Source organism: Prionailurus bengalensis, chromosome E3, assembly GCF_016509475.1.
Source record: "Prionailurus bengalensis isolate Pbe53 chromosome E3, Fcat_Pben_1.1_paternal_pri, whole genome shotgun sequence".
Lineage (NCBI taxonomy): Eukaryota > Metazoa > Chordata > Mammalia > Carnivora > Felidae > Prionailurus > Prionailurus bengalensis.
The window spans coordinates 8,016,598-8,040,875 of record NC_057357.1 but is presented as its reverse complement, the minus strand read 5'-3'; the positions used below and the strand labels follow the sequence as shown (position 1 = coordinate 8,040,875).

General features: G+C 47.0%; 1 protein-coding gene across 1 annotated transcript; it reads right to left on the bottom strand.

Annotated features, from left to right (window-relative positions):
• Positions 1-208: 208 nt before the first annotated feature.
• On the bottom strand, positions 209-18,536 carry PILRA (paired immunoglobin like type 2 receptor alpha). The gene is made up of 7 exons (XM_043561302.1): positions 17,390-18,536; positions 16,678-17,067; positions 5,403-5,597; positions 1,469-1,499; positions 892-941; positions 632-663; positions 209-462 (listed from the first exon to the last, which is right to left on the bottom strand). Exons 1-7 carry the CDS (start codon positions 17,442-17,444, stop codon positions 328-330), a joined length of 888 nt encoding a protein of 295 aa, XP_043417237.1. The 5' UTR covers positions 17,445-18,536; the 3' UTR covers positions 209-327.
• Between the last annotated feature and the right edge of the window lie 5,742 nt (positions 18,537-24,278).

Genomic DNA, 24,278 nt, shown 5'->3' with positions numbered 1-24,278 from the left:
GCCTGAAGGCAGTCACTGAACACCAGCCCTGGAGGAGGGATCTTGGGTGTGAACTACTTTTACAGCTCATTTTTGGCGAGAAGGAAAAGACAGAAGATGCCATCAGTTTCTCCTTAGGTGCCTTAAGGCAAATTCTACTAGTACTTTTATTTTTGTGGGCAAGGGCTGGGAAGTTGAAGAGGGAATGGAAGCAGATGGCTCTGTTTCTCTCTGGTCCTTGGTGGCCTTCCACACCCACTGGCTTTTGTCTGTGTCTGGCCAGGGTTATTACTAGAAGCTGTGACCTTCTGTGCAGCTTAGTCTCAGGGAGTCCCCATTCAGTCCCGCTCACTGGGCCTTTACGATAGAATACAGGGTCTCCTGCAGGCTCTCCTTGGAAGGGGTGCAGGGGGGGGCTGCCGGTGATGAGCTGGAGAGGGTGAGGGAGGCATAGAGGATGCCACTGTCATCCTGGGCTTCACCCTGGTGAGAATGAAGAAGAAGGGCGTGAGTGGAAGGGGAGCTGTCCCCAACTTAGAGCAGTAACCCCGTAACTGAGTGCCCCACCAACACCACAGTTCCTCTATTCCATCTACCCCACCTTCTCCAAACTTCTTTTTAATTCCTTTAGGCTCTAGTCTGGGCTGCTTACCTTGGGGTCCAGCTTGGGCTCTGTTTTTTGTCCTAGAAAAATTCAAGGTGTGCTGGGGTCAGGTGGCATGTCAGCCAGGGCAGAGAGATGCGCGGGGGACTTGGGGAGTGAGATCATCTGCTAGGTCAAGACCAGGGTCAGGCCAGAGGGATGGGTGGGACAGGGAAAGAGGAGAATGCTGAGGCAGGTGTGTGGGCAGGGGGTGTGTGAGGAAGGGCGAACCAAGGTGGAGAGAGGGGAGTGTCACAGTAAGAATTTACCTGTAATCCCGATGTTCTCATACTTCTCCTCAGTGTTTTGGACCGATTCCCTGTGTGCGAAGGAGAGGGCGGGAAGTGCATTAGAGGCTGGGCAGAAGTGGGTTCAAACCTCTGTGGGAGCTCTGCAACCCCCTGACACTCAGGTGAGCCAAGGTTTGAGGCTCTCAGGAGGCCTGGGAGAAGATTGAGAGGCAGTTTGCCGTGTAGCCAGTAGAGGTCCTGAGACTCCCTTGAAGATAGATCATCCCGGAGAAGCGGCTTTGTTGGAAGAGCCATCAGAAGTGTGGTGATGGTCTTCTGGCCGGTGCCTAGGTGGGAAGGGAGAGAGGGGAGGGAAGGGGCTGAGAGAAAGAAAGAATAGAATAGGGAAGATGGGCTGGAGGAAAGGGGAGGATGAAGAAGAGAGCTCTGGAGGGAGGGAAAGAGGGAGAAGGCCTGGTGGTGGAGGAGAGAGAGGTGAGTCTAGAAGCTGAGGAGGGAAGTGGCTCTGAGAAAAGAGGTGCCCACTGGAAGGTGAGGAGGAGAGCTGCTGTCCCCATAAGGACCTTCCTGTTTCCCAAACAGGACAAGCACTCACCCGGCTACGGTTCTGGCTTTAGTCTGCAGACCTGTAGGGGAACAGCAGCATGTCAGGGTGCCATCCACAGAAGGCATCTCTCCTCCCTGCCTTCCTGCTCTTGTGCTCTGAGACCACCCCTAGAGAGGTCAGGGCAGCGGAACAGCTCTGTTGGACACACCTGGGACTCTTGAGTGGCACCTGCTGGCACTCTGAGGCTGCCCAACCCTGTTCCGTGGTTGTCCTCAACACTAAATCAAGAGAATCGCTCTTGCCTGCTCTCTCTCTCTCTCTCTCTCTCTCTCTCTCTCAGCCCTTCCCTTTGCTTCCTTTCCCCTTCCTTGAATTCCTCACCCATCCCTCCACCTGCTCCTTCCACTGCTGAGCCCTGGCCCACCCACCTCCTCCTCCCCCTCCTTTGACCTTTATCATAGACTCACAGCTCTCTCATGCCCTGATACACTGGCTTTCCATGTTTCTCTCCCCTCTCCTGAACCTCATGGCTGGAATCTGTGTCTACGCTGCAGCCAGTTTCTCTCCACCCTCTGCCACTGAAACCTCTGCTGTCCCCCTGCCACCATCTCCCCTCCTGTCCTTCTGAGTCTGTCTACAGCATTTCCCAAGGATCAGCCCCTGGTTCACAGACATCCCCTCCACCACCCAACACTATCCTGGGAGGTCCCATCATCGACAGGGACAGCCCTCTGAACACAGGGGACTCCTATGTCCCCCCAACTCTAGTGACCTCCACTCCACTCAGCCATACCCTGGACTCCTTTTTATCCCTGGGATTGAGAACTCTGAAATATTAAATGCCAGCATCATTTTTATACTACAACTTTCTTTCCTTCCAGTTCTCTTTTACCATCAGCCTGTTTGGTATATCTTTGTTTTGACCCTCTGATAATCCACTTTCTTTTGGGCTGTCCAAACTCCCTGATGATCCTCTACTCTCTACTCCTGCCCTTTCACTAGCTCCTTGACTGCCTGTGTTCCCCTATCCTTATGCCACACTTAGCTGACACAGCTCTAATTCTGGATGTGGCTGATGGCAGAGAATGCTATTTGCTTACCTGATATCCATTCATTTCTTACTTTTTAAAAAAGATTTTATTTTTAAGTAATCTCTATACCCAACGTGGGGCTCAAACTCACAACCCCGAGATCAAGAGTCACATGCTCTAGTGACTGAGCCAACCAGGTGCCCCACCATTCATTTCTTCTTACTTAGTTACAGAACCTTGATTTTATTTGGGGTGGCAGTATGCTGCCCTACTGATAGATGTGGGACACAGGAGTACATCCTAGCCAGTAAGATTCAAAGGGAAGTTGGAGGTAAGATTTTCAGGAAGCCTCTTTAAAAGGAGGACAGACAGCTGTGGCATAGTCTTTTTTCCCTTCCTTCCTCCTGTTTCCTGTCTGGATTCAAAAATAATGGCTGGAGTCTGAGCAGCCATCTTGGATCATGAGGCAACCTTCAGGATAAAAGCCAGTGGCCAGGACAGTGAGCAGGAAAATAGAAGTCTGAGTGCCTAAGGACAATGGCCTCTGCTATCTGTTTCCTCATCCTTTTATATGAGGGAAAACAATAAACTCAGTCTTATTTAAGCCCTGTTACTTTTGGTCTCTGGTGCCAGCAGGTGAACATAACTCCTAATGAACAAGTCCCAGAGGCTTCTAACCTGCATGAGGAAAAACATGTGGCGATGCTTTTACACAGTTTATGGCTTCTCATCTGAGTTGAATTCTTAAATACTGTCTTCCATTTCCTCAATGACTATGTCACATTTTTCTTCATCTCTAACCCGCATCCTCACTCTAGAGACAACCACTGTGATTTTTCCTCTGCAGAATTAAAAACAATTCCTATACCTTTGAGTTTATCAATGTTTTTATTCATGGCTTTTATGTTTATGTCATATATAGGGAGATCATCAACACTCCATGGTTATAAAATAGTCTCACATGCTTTCTTCTGGTGCTAGGGTTCTTCCCCCCACATTTAACTCTTTGATTGATCTCCATGGAATTTATTTTGGTGCAAATTATGAGATAATATTATTTTCTCAGATGGCTGCTCAATTGTTCCCTCACCATGTATTGAATTACTCATCTTTCCCCATTGATTAGAAATGCCAGATTTTAACCTACTAAATTCCTGAATATATTTTGACCTGTTTTATCCTGCCTATATTCGGGCTTTTCTCTTTTAATACATTGGTTTATCTGTGTATGAATATGACAGCATCGAATCATTTTAGTTATTGCAGCTTAATAATTACAGGTGCTAGTGCTCACATAGTCCTTATTCTGTGCCAGAATCTGTTCTCAATGAATTACATTTAATTGTCATGACAACCCCCAGGGTGAGTACTATTATTATTCTCATTTTACCGATGAGTAAGTTGAGGCACAGATTAATACAACCACTGCACCAGAGTTTCCCCAGCCAGGATTTGAGTGCAGGCAGTCTAGATTCTATGCTGCTCACCTCTGTGCTTTAATATCTGATAGGGCTAATCTCCTCTCACTGAAATCTTTCTCTAGAGGAATTTCAAATTAGTATTGGAGGGTGTTGGGGTGTAAATAATTAATGCCTCTAGCCCTGTCCTCTCTTTTAGCTATAAATGCATACATCCAAATTTCTGATGAACCTCTAGGCTCAGATGCCACACAGGTATGTCTAACATGTCTCAAGCTAAAGAAGCATTATTCCCCACCCCCCACCCACCCTCCGCCCCCAAACATGGTCTTTGACCTCTTGTATTCTCTAATTTGTTTGGTGGTTTCATCCAAGTTCTTCCCACTCCCTTGCCCCTGCACCAGCCTGACCACCAAATCCTACTGATTTTCTCTCTTGAACTCTTCCAGAGTCTGGCTCTATCCCTCCACCTACACTGCTACTGCCTTAGATTGGCCTGGCCCACCTCTGGCGCCTCCATCCCGGATGTATCTGGATGGAGAACTGCTTCATGTTGCCTCTAGGAGCAGAGGCTCTTGGGTGTGATTTACGAGGTTCTCTTCTCCCATCTCTAGCCTCCTCCACTGCATGGAGCTGCTTAGAGTTCTCCCACTGCTTTCCTGTACCTGCAGGGACAGTGACATCTTCACCACCCTCACCACTTGCCTGGCTAATTCTCCTATACTCTTTGAGACTTTCTGTAGTGTCACTTCCTATGGGAAGTTCTCCATGATTCCCCTCCTCTGTCCCAGACTACCACAGCTCTTTCCAAATGAGGCAGTCACCTCCTTTCCTCTCCCTCTGCCACTGGGTTCCTTGAAAGCAGGACCCACACTTTATTTACACTTGTATCTCCAATTATAAGCCAGACCCTGGAAGATAAGCCCTCAACCAATGCTTGCTGAGCTGAGCCAACTTCCTTTCCCTTCTGCTCTCTCCTTACTCTTCCAAGAGCTGACCCTCCCCTCCCTGTGAATCAAAAGATGAAGATTAGGGGTGCCTGGGTGGCTCAGTCCATTGAGCGTCCGACTTCGGCTCACGTCACGATCTTGCGGTCCATGGGTTCGAGCCCCGTGTCGGGCTCTGGGCTGATGGCTCAGAGCCTGGAGCCTGCTTCCGATTCTGTGTCTCCCTCTCTCTCTGCCCCTCCCCCGTTCGTGCTCTGTCTCTCTCTGTCTCAAAAATAAATAAACGTTAAAAAAAAAATTAAAAAAAAAACCAAAAGATGAAGATTGATGATAAATGATTAAGTCAAGAGACAAAAACTAGAAAATGATCAGATTTGTGGGGCAGGACTGGTCTGGAGCAATGGTTCTCAAACTGGATCACACATAGACACCACTTGTTGAGATCTTTAAAAATGCAGATTCCCAAGCCCAGACCTCAAGGCCAGCAGGGATCTGCATTTTTAAATGCAGGATGACCTGGGGTTCTGGGAAACATTCAGTTGGGAAACTTGGGGACAAGTTGGAGGCGTAGCCCAGAACCACTTACCTTTGCTTCTCTTCCACCTGAGGAAGACAATCAGTCCCAAAACTGCTATTATGAGCACAACACCAGCCAGTGCCACCCCGACTGCAGCTCCTACACTCAGGGGTGAAGATGCTGAGCTCCCATTGTCCTCTACGACATTGAGGTCAACTGTGATGGTGGCTGCGGTGGTGGTGCCCTTGGTGGTCGCCTGGGCAGCTGAGAAGACACGAGAATTTAGCAGATTCTCCTCTGGAGGCTTGAGGTATTTGGATGAAACTGTTACATCTCATTCCCTAGTTTGGGGAATATTAAGGGTGGGGAGGAACTCCAAGAAGAAATTAAAAAAATGAATGGAATAGTCAATTCCTTAGAAAAAGTACCAAAACCAGAAAGAAGCCAGCCCTAAGAAAACTCAGAGGAAAAAATTAATGAAACCTACGTAGGAATAAATTTATTAGGAAACAGGACAACAGAGAGAATAATAAGTGCAGGGAGTGGTTATTTAGGGGAAAAACAAACAACAAAAAACAAGAAAGAAATAAAACAGACAAGACTCTGGCAAACCTAACAAGAGTTTGTTGAAATCATTTGTGAGTGTATGCTCATTATAGGTTGATAAACTTAAAAAAAACTCTGAATTGGATGATTTTCTGAAACAAACAAAAATTTCTGAAAATGGAGTTAAGAAGTAAGACACTTTCACTGATAGGTAAACAAAGAAGGAGGACTCTTGGGGCACTGGCCTGGCTCAATCAGAAGAGCAGGTGACTCTTGGTCTCTAGGTCATGAGTTTGAGCTCCACACTGGGGGTAAAGATTATTAAACAAAGTAAATAAACTTAAAAAAAAAAAACAAAAAAGGAAATGAGAGCCCTATTAAAAACTACCTATCATAAAGATTCCAAGCTCAGGAGGCTTTATGGGTAAATTTTCTTTTTAATTTTTTTTAATGTTTATTTTTGAGAGAGACAGACAGACAGACAGGACTGTGAGCAGGGGTAGGGCAGAGAGAGAGGGAGGCACAGAATCCGAAGCAGGCTCCAGGCTCCCAGCTGTCAGCACAGAGCCTGATGTGGGGCTTGAACTCTCGAACCATGAGATCATGACCTGAGCTGAAGTCAGATGCTTAACCAACTGAGCCACCCAGCTGCCCCTATGGGTAAATTCTTGTGAAAATTTAAAGAACAAATAATTCCCAGATGGATTCTAGAACACAGGGAAATATGGGAAAGAGGCAATTCTAATTCATTTCATAAAATGATAACATAACCCTGATGCTAATTTATCTATCTATCTATCTATCTATCTATATTTTTTAATGCAGGTTAAAACAACAAAAGGCTGGGATTTTTACCGATCTGAGTGGAGGAAAATACCCAGTAATTGAGCAGTGGAAGGATAGGTAGGTACAACCTTTGGGAGTGCATTTGTAAAGTGTAACATACCCAGGTGTGCCCTTTGGCCCAGTGCTTTCAATGCTAGAAATTTATCCTGTGGAAATGCTGGGCAAGTGTTCAAAGGCCTGTATTTAGGGGTGTTCCTTGCAGCTTTGTGATGCCCCAACAAGCTAAACATCTTTATTTATTTATTTTTTTACTTGTTTTATTTTTTATTTTTAAAAATTTACATCCAAATTAGTTAGCATATAGTGCAACGATTTCAGGAGTAGATTCCTTAGTGGCCCTTACCCATTTAGCCCATCCCCCCTCCCACAACCCGTCCGGTAACCCTCAGTTTGTTCTCCATATTTATGAGTCTCTTCTGTTTTGTCCCCCTCCCTGTTTTTATATTATTTTTATTTCCCTTCCCTTATGTTCACCTGTTTTGTCTCTTAAAGTCCTCATATGAGTGAAGTCATATGATTTTTGTCTTTCTCTGACTAATTTCACTTAGCATAATGCCCTCCAGTTCCATCCACGTAGTTGCAGATGGCAAGATTTCATTCTTTTTGATTGACAAGTAATACTCCATTGTATATATAGACCACATTTTCTTTATCCATTCATCCATAGATGGACATTTGGGCTCTTTCCATACTTTGGCTATTGTTGATAGTGCTGCTATAAACATGGGGGTGCATGTGTCCCTCCGAAACAGCACACCTATATCCAGTGGATAAATGCCTAGTAGTGCAATTGCTGGGTCCTAGGGTAGTTCTATTTTTAGTTTTTTGAGGAACCTCCATACTGTTTTCCAGAGTGGCTGCACCAGCTTGCATTCCCACTAAACATCTTTAAATAGGACACTGAGTAAGTAGATACATTGTGATACATTATGGCATGGAGACACTCTGTGGCCTTTGTGTGTGTGTGTGTGTGTGTGTGTGTGTGTGTGTGTGTGTGTGTTTGTTCATTTTTGGGTGAGAATGCAAGCAGGGAGTGCAGGGAGAAGGGGACAGAGTATCTGAAGCGGGCTCTGAGCTGATAGCAGCGACCCCAATGTGGGGCCTGAACCCAGGAATCAAACCATGAGATCATGACCTGAGCCGAAATCAAGAGCCAGACACTTAACTGACTGAGCCACTCTTGCACCTCCCTGCAGCCTTTAAAAAAAAAAAAAAAAAAAAAAAAAGCATAACTGTACATGTACTGAACTGGAAAGATAGTGGAATAAAAATAAGTTGTAGAGCAGAATGGTAATATGGTTAGATTCTATTTGTGTTATGTATCTATATCTGTATCTATATCTGTATCTATATCTGCGAGAGAGGACATTTCCGCAGAAAGAAGTAGTGGCTGGAGAGATAAAGTGCAGAGGGAGGAATAGACTTTTCATTCGACTCCCTTCTGTATTGTTTGAACATTTTTAAAAAGGCAGTATAAGTATTACCAATACCTTTACTATTTTCAAAATTTAATGTTTATCAAAGTTATATAGGCACGTAAGTTAAAAAGTCCACACATTCCATAGTATATAAAGACAGCAGCCCCTGCATAAGCCTCTCACTCCCTTCCCACTCTACAGAGTCAACTGTTTTAGCACCTTTTAGTGCTAAAACCTTTTAGCTGTTTCTTTCGGCATTAACCTTGTATTTCTAAATCACAAGCATACACTGTTGTTGCTTGAATGGTTGGAAGTATTGTTGATTTACTTCCTACCATTGAAATCGAGGATTTAGAACTCTCACACCCCTGTTTTCTCCTTTTTACTGGACAGTCCAGCATTCGATGTCCTTTTCATGAGATGGGGTCTTCACTTGGCTTTTGGGACACCATTCTCTCGTGGCTCTTTTCCTGCCTCTCTAGCAGCTGCTTGTTGATTCCTCCTTTTCCCAACCTCTAACAGTCATGGGCCCTTCTCAGTTCAGTCCTAGGACCCCCTCTCTATCTACACACACTTCCCAGATAATTTATCCAGTCCCATGGCATCAACTATCAGCGACAAACTGATCCCACCCAAATTTACATATCCAGTCATCTCTTCCCTGGCTCTCCCGAATCCTGTATCTCACTGCCTACTTACACCTCTGTTTATCTTGTAATGTCTCAAATTACAGAACTCTTGATTTCCTCCCAAACCTGTTCCTACCGCATGTCCCCCTCTCAGTAAATGGCAATGCCATCCTGTAAGAAGCTCAGGCCAAAAGCCTCAGAGTCACCCTTGCTTCTTCTCTTTCTTACCCCCCACATCCCATCATCTGCAAATCCTGTCTGCTCAGTCTTCAAAATAGAACCAGCATCTCACCTGCCCTTGTTGTCACCCTATTTCAGGCACATCACCTCTCACTGGTGTCCCTGCTTGTGACCTTGCTCATCTTTACTGTCTTATTCTCCATACAACATCTGGAGGGACACTTGTACAATGGACATCAGCACAGCAGGAAACCCTCACTAGACTCATTACACTGAGTAAAAGTTCTTTTCTTCGCTTTCAAAGCCACACTGGGCTGCCCTCCCCCCCCCCACCCCCCCCCACTGCCTGTTCTGATCTCACCTGCTGCCACCATCAGCCTCTTTATCTGATTCAGCCACACACTTGTCCCACCTCATGGCCTCTGCCCTTGCTGATCCCTCTTGACTGGAACATTCTTCTCCAGACCTCTCCCTGACTTCCTACAGATTTGTGCCTAGGCTGGATTTTTCTGCTGGCTTCTCTTAGATCCACTCCCCAGCTCCTCTCCACTTGCTTTGTGCCTTTGGGGGCTGGTCTTGGTGGACTCAATCCATGGGCTCTCTCACCAGCTGGTTCCTAGTCAGTAGCCAGTCAGAGTCACCATCCAGAGATGGAAGGAGAGAAGAGGGCAGATCATAGCACAGCCCTTGGTTCCCTGTCTGACAGGTCTTTTTTTTTAATTTTTTTAATTTTTTAATTTTTTTTTTTCGACGTTTATTTATTTTTGGGACAGAGAGAGACAGAGCATGAACGGGGGAGGGGCAGAGAGAGAGGGAGACACAGAATCGGAAACAGGCTCCAGGCTCTGAGCCATCAGCCCAGAGCCTGATGCGGGGCTTGAACTCCCGGACCGCGAGATCGTGACCTGGCTGAAGTCGGACGCTTAACCGACTGCGCCACCCAGGCGCCCCCTGACAGGTCTTATATTAGGGTTTTCAGAGACACAGAACCAATGGGATATAGAAACAGATGTGGAGTTTTGAGGTGTTGGTTCATGTGATTATGATAGCTGAGAAGCCAGAGTTTGCTATCTCTAAACAAAAGGCCCAGGAAAGCTAGTGATGTAGTTCTAGGCCCAGACCTGTGGGTCTGAGAACCAGGGGGACCAGTCAGATTCCAAAGTCCCAAGAACCAAGAGCTCCAAAGTCTGAGAGCAGAAGTGGAGATCCCTGCCCATCCTCTACTTTTTTGTTCCTTTAGTTCTCTCAAGGGTTTGGATGATGCCCACCCACTGCTAGACTCTTCTGGAAATACCATTACAGACTATCCAGAAAGAATGTCTTATCAGATCTCTGAGCATCCTGTAAGCTCACTCAAAACTAACCATCCCAGATATGTTGACTCTATCTCCCCAGAGGCTACAGCTCATCTCTGGGTCCCCCTTCTTCCTACTCTGTTCCTCAGTCCTGGGGATGGTCTCAGGGGTCTCCCATCCCTGACTGGTTTCCCCATCCTGTGCCCTACTCTAAACTCTCCCCAGTCATCCTGTTTGAGCGGCTGCTTCCTGCCAGGACTCTGACTAATGTTCCCAGAGCCTTTGATGTTCCGTCTGAATAGAGTAGCACCCTTAGCAACCTTTATCCCTCAGATTCTGCTCCAGTTCCCTCCTTTTCTCTTTTCACCACCACTGTACATGCAGAATTAATTTGTTGGCTTTCCCTTGAGTCTTCTTGCTCATCCACACTTATGTACAAAGAGCATTGTTGTACACATGATTTGCTCTTTTTTTTTTTTTTTTTGCTGCTGTTTCCCCAGTGTCCAGATTAGCACTCGACACATAGTAGGTATTCAGTCAATATTTGTTGAACGAATGCATGAGATAATTTTCTCTTAGAATTTCAAGCCATTCAACCATTGTTTTCCAGCTTCCTCTGTTACTATGGAGACTGCCAAAGCCATTGTGATTCTTTTTTTTTTTTTTTAATTTTTTTTCAACGTTTATTTATTTTGGGACAGAGAGAGACAGAGCATGAATGGGGGAGGGTCAGAGAGAGAGGGAGACACAGAATCGGAAACAGGCTCCAGGCTCTGAGCCATCAGCCCAGAGCCTGACGCGGGGCTCGAACTCCTGGACCTTGGGATCGTGACCTGGCTGAAGTCGGACGCTTAACCGACTGCGCCACCCAGGCGCCCCATGCCATTGTGATTCTCGAATCTCCTGCAGCCTGTTTCTTTCCTCCTTGGAAATTTGTTGGATTTTCTTTCTTTTTATCCCTGACGTTTTGAAATTTCATGTTGTAGTGTCCTGAAGTAGGTCTTTTTATTTGTAACCATTTTTCTGGGCTTCTTTATTCTGGAACATTTCTAGAGTTATCTAGGATATTTTCTTCCCATGGCCTTATCTCTTCTCTGTGTCTGGAACTCCTGTTATTCAGAGGCTGGAGCTCTTGGGCCAATCCTCAGTTTTTCTTATCTTATAGTTTCTGTATGGCTTTACTATGGCAAATGGAAGAAATGACCACAAACTGGGTGACTTAAAACAGAAGTTTAGTTTCTCGCAGTTCTGGAGGCCAGAGGTCAGTGAGCAAGCAAGGTGTCACGGGCCGCAAAACCTCAGGAGGCTCTGGGGGAGAGTCTGTTGCCTACTTCCTCCAGTTTCTCGAGACTGCACCACTGAGTCTCTGCTCTGTGACCATATTGCCTTCTGTGATAGGTTCCCTCCACCTCCCTTTTAGAAGGAGGCTCCTGTTTGCATGTAGGGCCCATCCAGCTAATCCCAGGTTTCTTCACCTCAGAAGTCTTAGCTAAATCGTATCCCTTACCATGGAAGGTAATAATCATTAGTTTTGGGGACTGGGATATGAACACGTCTTTGTGGGGGCCACTATCCAACCCACCAGTTCCCAAATCCGTGACTCTTTTTCTACCTTCTGCGAGATTTCCGTCAAGTTTTTCTTGCAACTCTTTAACCGAGTTTTCTATATTTGCCGTTATATCTTACATTCTCAAGAGCTCCTTGTTTGGAAAGCTCCCTCTGTTATACAGGTTTGCACTCTCTTAACTTTCTGAGGACGGTAGTTATCTGAGTTTCATTCTTCCTCCATTATTTTGATTTTTTCCAGGAACCCCCTCCCCCCTCTCCCCACTGCATTGGTTTTGCTGTGTATTTCATGGGGGAAGGATTCCTTAAGTGTTGAATGCAATCATATTTTTAAAAAAATCATTTTTAACATTTATTTATTTCTGAGAGACAGAGAGCATGAGTGGGGGAGGGGCAGAGAGAGAGAGAGAGGGAGACACAGAATCTGAAGCAGGCTCCAGGCTCTGAGCTGTCAGCACAGAGCCTGACACAGGACTTGAACTCACGGACAGCAAGATTATGACCTGAACTGAAGTTGGACGCTTAACTGAATGAGCTACCCAGGCACCCCTGAATGTAATCATATTTTTAAATGGCGTCTCTAGCCTCAGGCATTCCAGGCACAGCAGAGGCAAGTTGTCAATCATCAGGACTGGGGGATTCCATGCCAGGCCAAGACCCCATCTTGCTGCCTTGGTTGCCAGTGTGTTGCCACGCTTGGTTGCCACGCTGATTGGTAGCTGTGTATGTGGTCTGGGAGAAAGTGCTTGTTAGCTAGTGGGCTGTAGGATCTGTTAGGCTTTCTGAATCCTTTCTGAGCCCATCAGATAGATTTCCTAGAGAAAAATCTCCTGATTTCTTGCCATGGTAGGGTAGGGAATACCAGCTGGGCTATTCTGAGTCCTAGGAGGCATCTAAGGGGGTAAGGCATTTAGGATCTCATCAGTTCACCAAGTCTCCAGTTTTAAAGACTGAACTCTTGCCCCCAGGTATGCCTAGGGTACTGCCCCCAGAGTCCCTCTGCTCCATTCTTTCTAGAAAGCAAATCTCCAGTCTCTGCTGGGTGGGGAGGGGGTGTAGAAGTTTCCCTGCTTCTTTTTTATTGTTTTAAAACTTTTTAAATGTTTATTTATTTTTGAGAGAGAGAGAGAGACAGAGTGTGAGTGGGGAGGTGCAGAGAGAGAGGGAGACACAGAATCTGAAGTAGGTTGCTGACAGCGCAGAGCATGACCTGGGGCTCGAACTCACAGCCTGACCTGGAGCTTGAACTCTCAAACTGCGAAATCATGACCTGAGCTGAAATCAACTGCTTAACCTACTGAGCCAACCAGCCGCCCCTCCCTGGTTCTTAAATACATTATCACCTAGTCCTCCACCTTTCCAACCCCCTTTTACTCCCACTGTCAGGGGTTCTGGGGTGGCTCTTCCTAAACCGTTGAGGGGTTTTGCAGTTTAAGAATTGCCTTTCTTTTGGCACTCCCCACTGCCAGATTATGGCTTGGCTCCCCTGGTCTCCTAAGCAGATACATTAGTCTATGTCTTTCCAGCTTCCCAAATATTGTTTTTCACCACATAGCTCACATATTTTTTTGTCCCTGTGGATTTTTGTCTTAAAAAATTCTCTTTGGGGGGCACCTGGGTGGCTCAGTCGGTTAAGCATCCAACTCTTGATTTTGGTTGAGGTCATGATTTCATAGTTGGTGAGATTGAGCCCTGTGTTGGGCTCCATGCTATCAGCATGCTTGGGATTTTCTCTGTCCATTTCTGCCCCTCCCATGCTCTCTCAAAATAAATCAATGAACTTAAAAAAATTATCTCTGCTGTCATTTTAGTAGGGTTTGGTAGGGAGAGGATGTAAACATGCATATAACCCACCGTCTTGGCCAGAATTTGTGCAATATTTTATAGTGAAAATTTAAAAAGGTGAATATTCAGAAATAATGTTGCATATTAATAATAAAAATAAAAGATTTAGGGGCGCCTGGGTGGCGCAGTCGGTTAAGCGTCCGACTTCAGCCAGGTCACGATCTCGCGGTCCGTGAGTTTGAGCCCCGCATCGGGCTCTGGGCTGATGGCTCAGAGCCTGGAGCCTGTTTCCGAATCTGTGTCTCCCTCTCTCTCTGCCCCTCCCCCATTCATGCTCTGTCTCTCTCTGTCCCAAAAAATAAATAAACGTTGAAAAAAAAATAATAAAAAATAAAAGATTTAAAGGAAAGCAATATCTCTTGTGAGATGTTGACATGGTCTTTAGAAGAACACACCCAAGGTTATTGAGGGCTATAAAACAGGAACCATTTCTGGGTGGAAGATTGTATATTGCACTGACTTCTGTTTTCATCAATTGCTTTCTAGATTTAATGCAATTCCAATGTAAGTGCTACCGATAGGTGTTTTCCTCAGAACCGGGCAAACTTATTCCAACATTTATGTGAAACAATAGGCCAAAACAATAATAAAATTTTTGAGAAAGTAATGTGGTTCTGATGGAAATAGTCTTGTCAGCCACTGAAACATGACCAAGTTATAATCACTAAAACAGAGTGGTAGTGATATAAGAAAAGACAGAACAGTGAAATGGAGATGACAGACCAGAAAGGATGCTATTCTACAAAAAGCCCGGCCTAGGAATCAATGAGAAGAGAAAAATTATCCCATAAATGGGGTTGGGACAATTGATTCGTTTCTTGGTATGAAGATCAGTTTAATTCTTCACCTCATACCATATATCAAAATAAATTCTCACTATATTAATGTGTTTTATTGTGAAGTCATATAAAAATCAGAATAACTTAGGGGCACCTGGGTGGCTCAGTTGGTTAAGCATCCTACTTTGGTTCAGGTCATGATTGCAAGGTTCCAGAGTTCAAGCCCAGCATCAGGCTGTGTGCTGACAGCTCAGAGACTGGAGCCTGCTTTGGATTCTGTGCCTCCCTCTCTCTCTGCCCTTCCCTCCCTCTGTGTCTCTCTCTCTTAAAAATAAATAAACATTAAAAAATTAAAAATAAATTAATAATTTAAAAAGTCAGAAGAAATTAAAATCTTTTCAGCCCCTAGGGGATATGGGATTTTTTGGCTAAGAAATAAAAGAGAAAATTATAAAGGAGAATACAATGAGATTTGCCTATAAAAGGAAAACATCTGTATATAGAAAACATTGTTAAACTAGCCACAAACTTATCAGTTCTATTTGCTGCAAATATTCCTTTAGGGTGGTGTCTTTGCATGGTGGCACCTCACTTGGATTAAAAAAACATTTATTACTTTCCTGTATTTTTTAAAAATATGAGTATAGATATCCAATTAATTGTATTAATTGAAAAATTAATTTAATGATGAAAAACTCATAGTAAATGTGACTGAACTGAGAAATGAGGAAAGTTGGAGGATCAGGAAAGGAGGAAGAGGGGTCTGGGGAGAGCGAAAACCTCTCAAAAAAGGCCATTTAAGGGAATATGGAGGAGGTGCCAGAAATAGAAATCCAACGCTGTCTTGCTAAATTCAGGTTGTGAGCCACTTTCTATTTGCTCTGAAACCAGCACGGTGGCCAGATGGGACAGTGGTTTACCAAGGGTGGGGGCACAGAGAGTGTCCTTCCACCCAGGAGCAGTGATACGTTGTTAGAATTGTCAGTGCAAGTGATTATAAAGAGAAGACATGGGATTTTTAGTTTTTAAGGAATTTTCTACAGATAATATTCTACAGACAGTGCATCCCCTAGTGCCTGCTCCTGGGAAGGGCTCCCTCCCCAACCGTTCTGGAGACTGACAAACCTAGGTTCAAGTTCCCAAGGCCTGCTGGGTAACATGGGAAGATCTGCTGCTGTAACACATCCCGTTCCTGGGTTAAAATAGGTGAAGACAACAATAGGATCAGGTCAGCTGTGAAGCTGACCAGCTACTAGGTTAAGAGTGGAGGCTCGGGGGTTAAACGGGGTTCAAGTCCTGCCTGCGCCATGAGTGTGGCTTTGGGCAGGCGTTTAGGCTCTTTGAGCCTCAGTTTCCCTATCTGTAACAAGAAGATAAGAGCAGTGCCTACTGTTACTGTGGGGTCGCGGGGAAGGTTGTTAACCAGGGTGACGTACACCTAGTTGTTCAACCTGACACAGTGCATGGTAAGCGGCAGCCGTCATATTTCTGCTGTAGATGGCATGTCTCAAAGGCCAGGATGGAGGAGCAAGATCTGAGTGGACAATGGGGACGGTGCAGGCAGAGGTGGGGACCAGGGGTGGGGGGAGGCAAGGAGGGTAAAGAGGATGGAGGCAGGGGAAGAGGGGGGTGGGAAAAGAGAGGAGGGAAGGGGCTGGGGCAGGGAGCATCGTGGCCAGGTTCCGAGGAGCAGAGCAGGAGAAGGACGCAGGGGGGACTGGGAAAAGAGGTAATGGGGCATGGCCAGGGGCCAGGGGTCTTGGGTCATGATTGGGTACCTGCTGTGTGTGCTGGGTTGAGCCCGCGACTGTGGGGAGACACAAGACTGGGGGCTGGCAGGGGCTACTCACAGGGACACAGGACAAAGGGAAGGCAGACCACGCCCTGAAGAAGTCAAGTCCACCTGGACAGCGTGGAGTGAGGGGAGGGAGGCAAGACTGGAGGCCCAGCTTGAAGCAAGAAGGGAGGATTCCTGGGCAGCCTGGAAGGTGCTGAGGCTGGGGGAGCGGGGTGGGGACTGGCTCCGGAGGGGGCAGTGAGGGGGATGGGCAAGGAAGGCAGCCCAGGTTTGGGGAGATCCAGGAGAAAGAGTAAAGTTGGCAGAGGCCTGGGGAGGGGAGAGGGGTGGGGAGAGGAGTTTGAGAGAAGGGGTAAGCAGGAAGATTGGGGCCTGGGCCAGGCCTGGGGGATGAGGGCACCCTGCAGGGTGGGTGTGGTGGCTGCCGGGCAGCTGGACTCACCGTTGGTAATGGTGAGTTTGGTCCCTGGGATGGACTGCCACACCTGTTTGCCGTCTCTTAGCGTTTCCACTTGGACCCGGCAAAAGTACCTATTCTCATCTTCTTTCCGCAGGTTCCGTATACACAGGGTGCCGGAGTTCTGACCCTCTCTCAAGTCCAGGGAGATCCGGTTCTTGTAATCCTTATGGATAAAACGCTGGGTACTGTTGTAGATGACCTCTCCATGGAAGTCTCTCCGTCTGACGGCTGTACTCAGTCTGGGATCCTTGGCTAACTCCCAGCAGTGGAAGTAGGAGAAAGAGATGCAGGTGGAACCACCCTCGGGGGCTGAGAGAGACGCTGGTTGGTTGACCCCAAAGTCAGTGTTTGGATTGCATTCTTTTGAGCTGCCTGGAGGAGAGAGAGGAGAGACTTTGAGCCACTGGGAGAGATGAGGACGATGACCCCAGACCTTCTGGCACCCTCGCTCACAGAGCACACCAAGTGTGACAGATGGCAGGACTGGCCCTCTGGCCTGGGTGTCCCCCTTGCCGGGCTTGGGGTAGGGAGGAGGGTGAAGGGTTGGGGAGGACCTGGCACCGTGGGACCAGCCCGCTGGAGCTGGGAGGCCTGGCCGGCTACCCCAGCAGACCCCTTCTCCAGCTGCCCAGCCACAGCCCTTCCTGGGGACTCCTGGCCCTCGGGGCAGAGCCAGGGTGTCCTGGACACTCACCAGCCTGCAGAGATGCCGGCAGCAGCAGCAGGGACAGCAGCAGGGACGGACCCATTGCCTCACTCTCCTCCCAGGAGAGGAGAAGCCAAGCAGCTCTGTCAAGGCCAGAGGGCAGGCCCTACAGAGGTGCCTCCTCGGGGAGTCCAGAGGAACGTGGAAAGCGTGGATCAGGTTCCTTCGGAAGAGCAAGGGAGGGTGAGCTTCCCCAAACTCGCGGGCCCCCGGAGTACCCAGCACTTCCTTTATCAATCTGGTTTCTTCTTTTTCTACATTGCAAAAGCGCCTCCCTTGTGGTCAGTGCACAGAGAGCCGTGAGAAAGGCCCCCAACTTCTTTCTTCACATGGAGGACCATAGTTCATGGCCTTTCTTCACATGGCCATGGTTCATGGTTCTTTCTTCACATGGCCACCCCACACCTTGGCCATCTGTGGCCTGGCCTCTTCCATCTCAGCTCCTGGCCACCTCTCCTCAGGAGTCAGTCTCTGTCTCTCCAGCTCTCCTTCTCACTGGCTCTCGGCATCTCCTGGCCTCTTTCTGTTGTCCAGGTGAAGGGGCTGCAGCAGGACCAGTTTGGCTCTTCCAGCCAGAGGACAGGCAGCCATGAGTCTCTGCCCAGCTAATGCCTCCCCAGAGGAAGGAGGAGGGACCCACTGGTGATCAAATGGCCTCAACCCCAGCACCAGGCACCAAGGACACCCAACTTGCACCTGGCCGCTCTCCCTCCCAGCAGGGGCTCCCCTGCCCAGGACCCAGGCCTACCAGGCTCCTTCCCTCCCCTGGTCAGCTCCTTTTGTGCAGTCTCACACCATCCCTGGGGTTAAGAGGTGAGGGTGGGCCTTCTGGAGCCCATGCCTTGACCCACAGGAGGCAAGACTTGATCAGCAGGCCCCTCTGTCTTCCACTCCACAGATGAGGAGATCAAGGGCTCAGAGAAGCCCTGCCTCAGGTCATGTGACCCTTGAGGCAGGTCTAGGACTCAAACTCCAGTCTCACTGAGTCCACAGAGCCTTCTGCTCCTTCTGGATGCTCCCACCAAGTTGCACCACACAACCTTGGGCCTTGGCTCCCTTCTGGGGGGTAAGCCCCAGGCGGCTGTATTTTTATAATGCTCCTTAGGTCATTCCCTCCACAGCTGTGAGAGCCCTGGCTAATTGGGAGCCTTCCTTGAGCAGGGGGGAAATAAGGCCCAGAACAGTAATGAGTCACCCTCTGGACAGTCCCTGGACCGTCTCCAATCGAGGGCACTGCCAGCCTGTGACTGCTGGTGGGTGGGGACGAGATACTGGGGCTGAGACCATTGGTGACTCTCTGTGCTGGTTTTAGGAGGCTCAGCTCCCTCCCTCCCCAGAATGAGGTTGGCATTGGCTTACTCAGTAGATGGTGGGGATTGGAGAACATGATTTCATCACAGGAAGTGGCCCCATCTTCTGGAGGCCGAAGCAAGAAGACCAGCTTCCTTTCTCAGTTGCTTCCTCAGTCCTAATTTTCCCCCACGCTTCTCCCAGGGCCTTCCAGGCAGTCCCTGCCCTGTCCCTGTGTCTGCATTTCTTGTACTTCCTCCCAGGCCCCAGGAGACAGGTTCTGCATTTTAATGGAATCCCCTTCTCTGAGCCAGGCCCTAAACATCCATTGCCTCATTTTCAGCCCTACAATATTGGGTGGTGGATTTGTTGTTTTTCTATTTTCACCATCAGGAAACTGAGGCACCATCAGGAAGCAGCCTTAATGTCATGGAGTCCACTGGGGTGTGAAAGACATTTGGGTGAATGGTGACAGCTGGAAAGGTGGACAGAAGAGAGGACAAGGGACCGACTGCCTTTTTGGCAGTTCCTCTAGAGGGTGGCCTGCCCTGTCTGAGGGGTGACACCTGAATTTTATTCCCACCTTACCTCCCTGGCTGTGGAACCTGGCTGGACAGTCTCTTCTTTTCCAGGTCACCCAAGGAGGGGGCTGGACCCCACTAGGGGGTGCCCCAGCCCCTTCTGTTGGGCAGCGTGCCATGTTTACTCAACAGGCTCTGGGTCACTTTGGCAGAGTACCTGTCGCCCAGGTGCCTCAGGACCTGCCTCTCCCATATAGGATCTCCCTAGATGCAAGCTGCACATTCCATGCCATGTTCAAGCCCCTGGCCCCAGTGGGATCCCTATGAGACTTGAAATTAGGAGACATGATTTCTGCTCACAGATGGTGTGTGGTCTTTGTGTTTGTTCATCCTCCCTTGTCCTGGTAGCATGAGAGGGCCCTGTAATCAGCATTGAGCTGTGGCTCTACTCACAGAGGGGCTTCTGGAAGGAGGAGGGCCTGGTGTTTTGTGATTCCCTGATGGGCAGAGCCTAAATGCAGGTTTTTAGCCCAGGGGGTGGCTGTGGGGGAGGGGTCAGGAGTGGGGGAGGGGTCAGGGACAGAGTGAGGGCTATGAGCTTTGGACCACAATTTGAGAATACGGCTTACATCTTCCTCCAAGTTCTCCTAAGTTTCTGTTCTCCCTTCCTCATTGGCCACATCTGTCACTGTCCCAGTCCCTTCCCCTCCATGGCACCTCACCCTGCTCCTGCTTTTCCCCCAAGATCAGGAGTAAGGCAAAGATGTCTGCTCTCACTACCTCCATTCATTGTGGTGGAGGTTCTAGCTTACGCAATAAGGCAAGACAAAGAGGTAAAGTTGTTCTGTGTTTTCTGAGAATCTGTATTTATGTATTTGGCAGTCATTCATCACATGGCAATTGTATTGACTTTTTTTTTTTTTAATTGCATTCTTGATGCTCTGGCACTTGTGGCCTTGCTGACTGGGAAGAGATGGCCCCTCCCAAGGCTAGCCTATTCTTAGATCTAGGGAAAAGCCTCCTAGCATGCCTTTCATATGCAAACTAACCCCTGAGACCCATACTCTAAAACACTACTTTTATCTAATTCTCACACACCAATCCAGTATTTCCTCTGCCCTGAGTCAACCCTGTCCTCGGTGCCAGACAACTAAAGATAGCACTTGTAACCCAAGGCCCATTCAAATTAGTCAAACTAGCCAATCCTAAACTGGTTCCTCTTCCTTATCTTGTTTTGCCAGGGGAAAACATAATAAAGGCTGTGATCTATGCCTTCCGCTTGGTCTTGCTTCTGCCTCCTCTAGTGTTTCCCCAGGTGGCCCTCTATGGCATGGCATTTTCCTTCTCTGCAAGAAATGTCAGTTATAAAAACCTTTCAGTGTCATTACCCTCTCTGTGTCATCACTCAGTCTCCTGTATAAATTAAAACTCTGTGAGTATAAGAATTGAGCCAAAAGGCATCCAGATTGAAAAGGAAGAAATAAAAACTCTTTATTCACAGATGACTTGGTGCTTTATGTAGCCAATCCAATGGAATCAACAAAAAAACCTACTAGAACTATAAGTGACTTAAGCAAGTTCACAGGAATCAAGAGCAAAACACAGAAATCAATTGTTTTCTATATACTAGTGACAAAAAATGGAAGTCAAATGAAAACACTATCACTTACAATAGCTACAAAAATATGAAATATTTAGGGGTGCCTGGGTGGCTCACTCGGTTAGGTGTCTGACTTTGGCTCAAGTCATGATCTCACAGTTCGTGAGTTCAAGCCCTGCGTTGGGCTCTGAAATGACAGCTCAGAACCTAGAACCTGCTTCAGATTCTTTGTCTCCCTCTCTCTCTGCCCCTCCCTGGCCCACACTCTATTTTTCTCTTCAAAATAAATAAACATTAAAAAATATTTTTTAAAAATATTAGGGGCGCCTGGGTAGCTCAGTTGGTTGAGCATTTGACTTCAGCTCAGGTCATGATCTTGCCGTTCATGGGTTCGGGACCTGTATCGGGCTCTGTGCTGACAGCTTGGAGCCTGGAGCCCGCTTTGGATTCTGTGTCTCCCTCTCTCTCTGTTCCTCCCCTGCTCACACTGTGTTCTGTCTCTCAAAAACAAATAAACATTAAAAATTTTTAAAAAATATGAAATACTTAGAATATGTGCAAGATCCGAACAGAACTAGAAAACATTACTGAGATAAATTAAAGATTGACGAATGGAGATTTCCTACATAAGTATGAACAGTATCAATGCCGTTCAGAAGTCAGTTCTCTCCAAATTAATATGTAAATATAACACAATCTCAGTCATAGTCCCAGTAGGCTGTTTTGTAGAAATTGGCAAGCAATTCTAAAATTCCTATAGAAATTCAAAGTACTTAGTACTTAGAATTCCTATAGAAATTCATAATACTCAAAGTGCTATCTCTAGTTGTCTGAAATTGAAGAACAAAAACGGAGGATTTATGTTACCTGACTTTAAGACTTACTGTAAAACTACTGTAGTCAAGATATATTAGTGTCAAGACAAATAGGTCAATGGAACTGAAACAAGTACAGAAAGAGACCCACGATTATGTGGTCAATTTATTTCTAACAAAGATGCAAAGACAATTCAGTGGAGAAATTATAGTCTTTTGAACAACTGGTACTGGAACAACTGGAAATTTATATAAAAAAAATGAACTTCATATTTTGTTTTTGTTTTTATTTATTTATTTTTTAATTTTTTTTTCAACGTTTATTTATTTTTGGGACAGAGAGAGACAGAGCATGAATGGGGGAGGGGCAGAGAGAGAGGGAGACACAGAATCGGAAACAGGCTCCAGGCTCTGAGCCATCAGCCCAGAGCCTGACGCGGGGCTCGAACTCATGGACCGCAAGATCGTGACCTGGCTGAAGTCGGACGCTTAACCGACTGCGCCACCCAGGCGCCCCTGTTTTTATTTTTTTTTAATGTTTACTTATTTCTGAGACAGAGACAGAGCATGAGTGGGGGAGGGGCAGGGAGTGAGGGAGACACAGAATCCAAAGTAGGCTCCAGGCTCTGAGCTGTCAGCACAGAGCCTGATGCAGGGCTTGAACTCACAAACCGTGAGATAATGACCTGAGCCGAAGTCGGTCGTTCAACCGAATGAGCCACCCAGATGCCCCTCATATTTTGTATTATATACAAAAATTAAATCAAAATGAATCATAAGCCTAAATTTAAGTCCTAAAATTATGTAACTCAAGAAAAAAAAAAACAGGAGAAAATCTGTGACTTAGGTGCAGATTTCTCAATTCAACACCAAAAGCATTAAAGAAAATACTGTTCGGGGCGCCTGAGTGGCTCAGTCAGTTAGATGTCTTGATTTTGGCTCAGGTTATGATCTCAGGGTCATGGGGTCTTGCTCTGCCCTGAGTGCAGAGCCTGCTTGGGATTCTCTCTCTCTCCCTCCCCCTCTGCCCCTCCACTGCTCACTAGTGCACACCCTCTCTCTTTCTAAAAAATTAAAATTAAGTTAAAAAACGAAAATCATAATGAGATACCATTCTATATCTGTTAAATGGCTAAAATTGAAAGATCAGTCATACTGTTGGCAAGGATGTGGAGCAACTGGGAATGTAAAGAGGTACAACTGTTTGGGTCACTCCTTAAAAAGTGAAACATATACCTACTACCTATACATATACATGTACCACATACACATACCACTGACAGGTATCACTGTGTTGACCAGCAGCAGCAGCAGCAGCACATGGGGACTTGTGAAAATGAGAAGTCTCAGGCCCCAGTCCAGCCTGTTGAAGTTTGAGAACCACTGCTCCGGGACAAGGACACTGACTTTCAGGACCTGCCTTGTCTGTTACCTTTACTTTTCATGGCAATCCTGTGAGATGAAGAAATTTTATTCCCACCCATCAGAGGAAGAAACTAAGGTTCAGACAGGTCACCTCACTCACTCTAGTTCCCTCTACTGGGGCGGCCTGGACTTTGGACAACGCTCAGATCTGTGTGCCTTGGGTGCTTGGCGCTTTCCAATATGATTACCCTTCTTTTCTTCCCAGCTCAGCCAGGAGATTAACCTCTGCCATGTCCCCTCTCCTCCCACAGCTCTTCTAGAGAAAGCCATTCATCAGTGCTTCATTCATCTGGATGCTTGTCAAGGTCTGGGGAAACAAAGGCAACAGAATGTGAGCATGAGGTAAGGCAGCAAGATGACAATGGTTCCCTGAAGGACAGGGAAGGAGGAGAAACCAGGAGCCAGATCTTGGTCTCTACCCTTCCCCATGAACTGCCTGGTGTCACTGCTGACAACAGCACTGTGTTTATTTACTTCCTCCTGTTTTCTATCCAGAGGACAGGGCCCAGAGAGGGTTTCTTCTGCCCTGGTTGGGGGCAGGCAGGCAGTGAGCCCTCCAGGAATTAGGACCCAGCTGGGAAGGGAAGACTCACCCGTGTGAAGCAAGGAGAGGGAGGCCACAAAGTCAATGCTGAAACAGGTGGGGATGACATCTCCCACTTACTGGGTGCTGGGTGTTTTGCTTATTTGCTGTATTCTTGATGCTTTGACAGGTGGAGCCTCACTGACCAGGGAGAGACTGCCCCTCTCAGTGCTGGCCAGTTCCTAGAGATGGCAAAGACTTGCCCAGGAGCACACCTCTCATATGCAAACCAACCAGTCCAGAGCCCAGTCCAGAGCCCGTACTCCAAACCACCTCTTCCATCTGGCTCTTCTGCTCCAGGAGGGCAATATTCCTCTACCCCATTCTCCCCAGGGCAGCCCCTAATCTGCAGAATCCGATGAAATTATTCCCACTGGCCAATCTTAAACCAGCTTAACCTGCTTTGCCTTGTCTTTTCCACAGACACTAGATAAAGGCTCCTGCCCGTGTTTTCCCTTCACTTCCTTTGCTTCCTGCCGGACCTTGGTGTCTCCCAATGCAGCCCTGCATGAGATTCCATGCCTCTGGGATCTAGGGATCAGTGAGTATAAATTCTTACCTCATGACAGTAATTTCTGTGTCTTTGTGTCTTACCATATCTGATTCAAACAAATCCAAATAAAATTATATATATATAATATAT

Excerpts from the sequence above, each read along its gene's own strand:
- PILRA (XM_043561302.1), bottom strand. The coding sequence starts at position 17,444 with ATGGGTCCGTCCCTGCTGCTGTCCCTGCTGCTGCTGCCGGCATCTCTG. Across the intron at positions 5,598-16,677 it reads CAAACTCACCATTACCAACG|CTGCCCAGGCGACCACCAAG; the intron begins GTGAGTCCAGCT and ends GTGTCTTCTCAG. Across the intron at positions 942-1,468 it reads AAAGCCAGAACCGTAGCCGG|GGAATCGGTCCAAAACACTG; the intron begins GTGAGTGCTTGT and ends CTTCGCACACAG.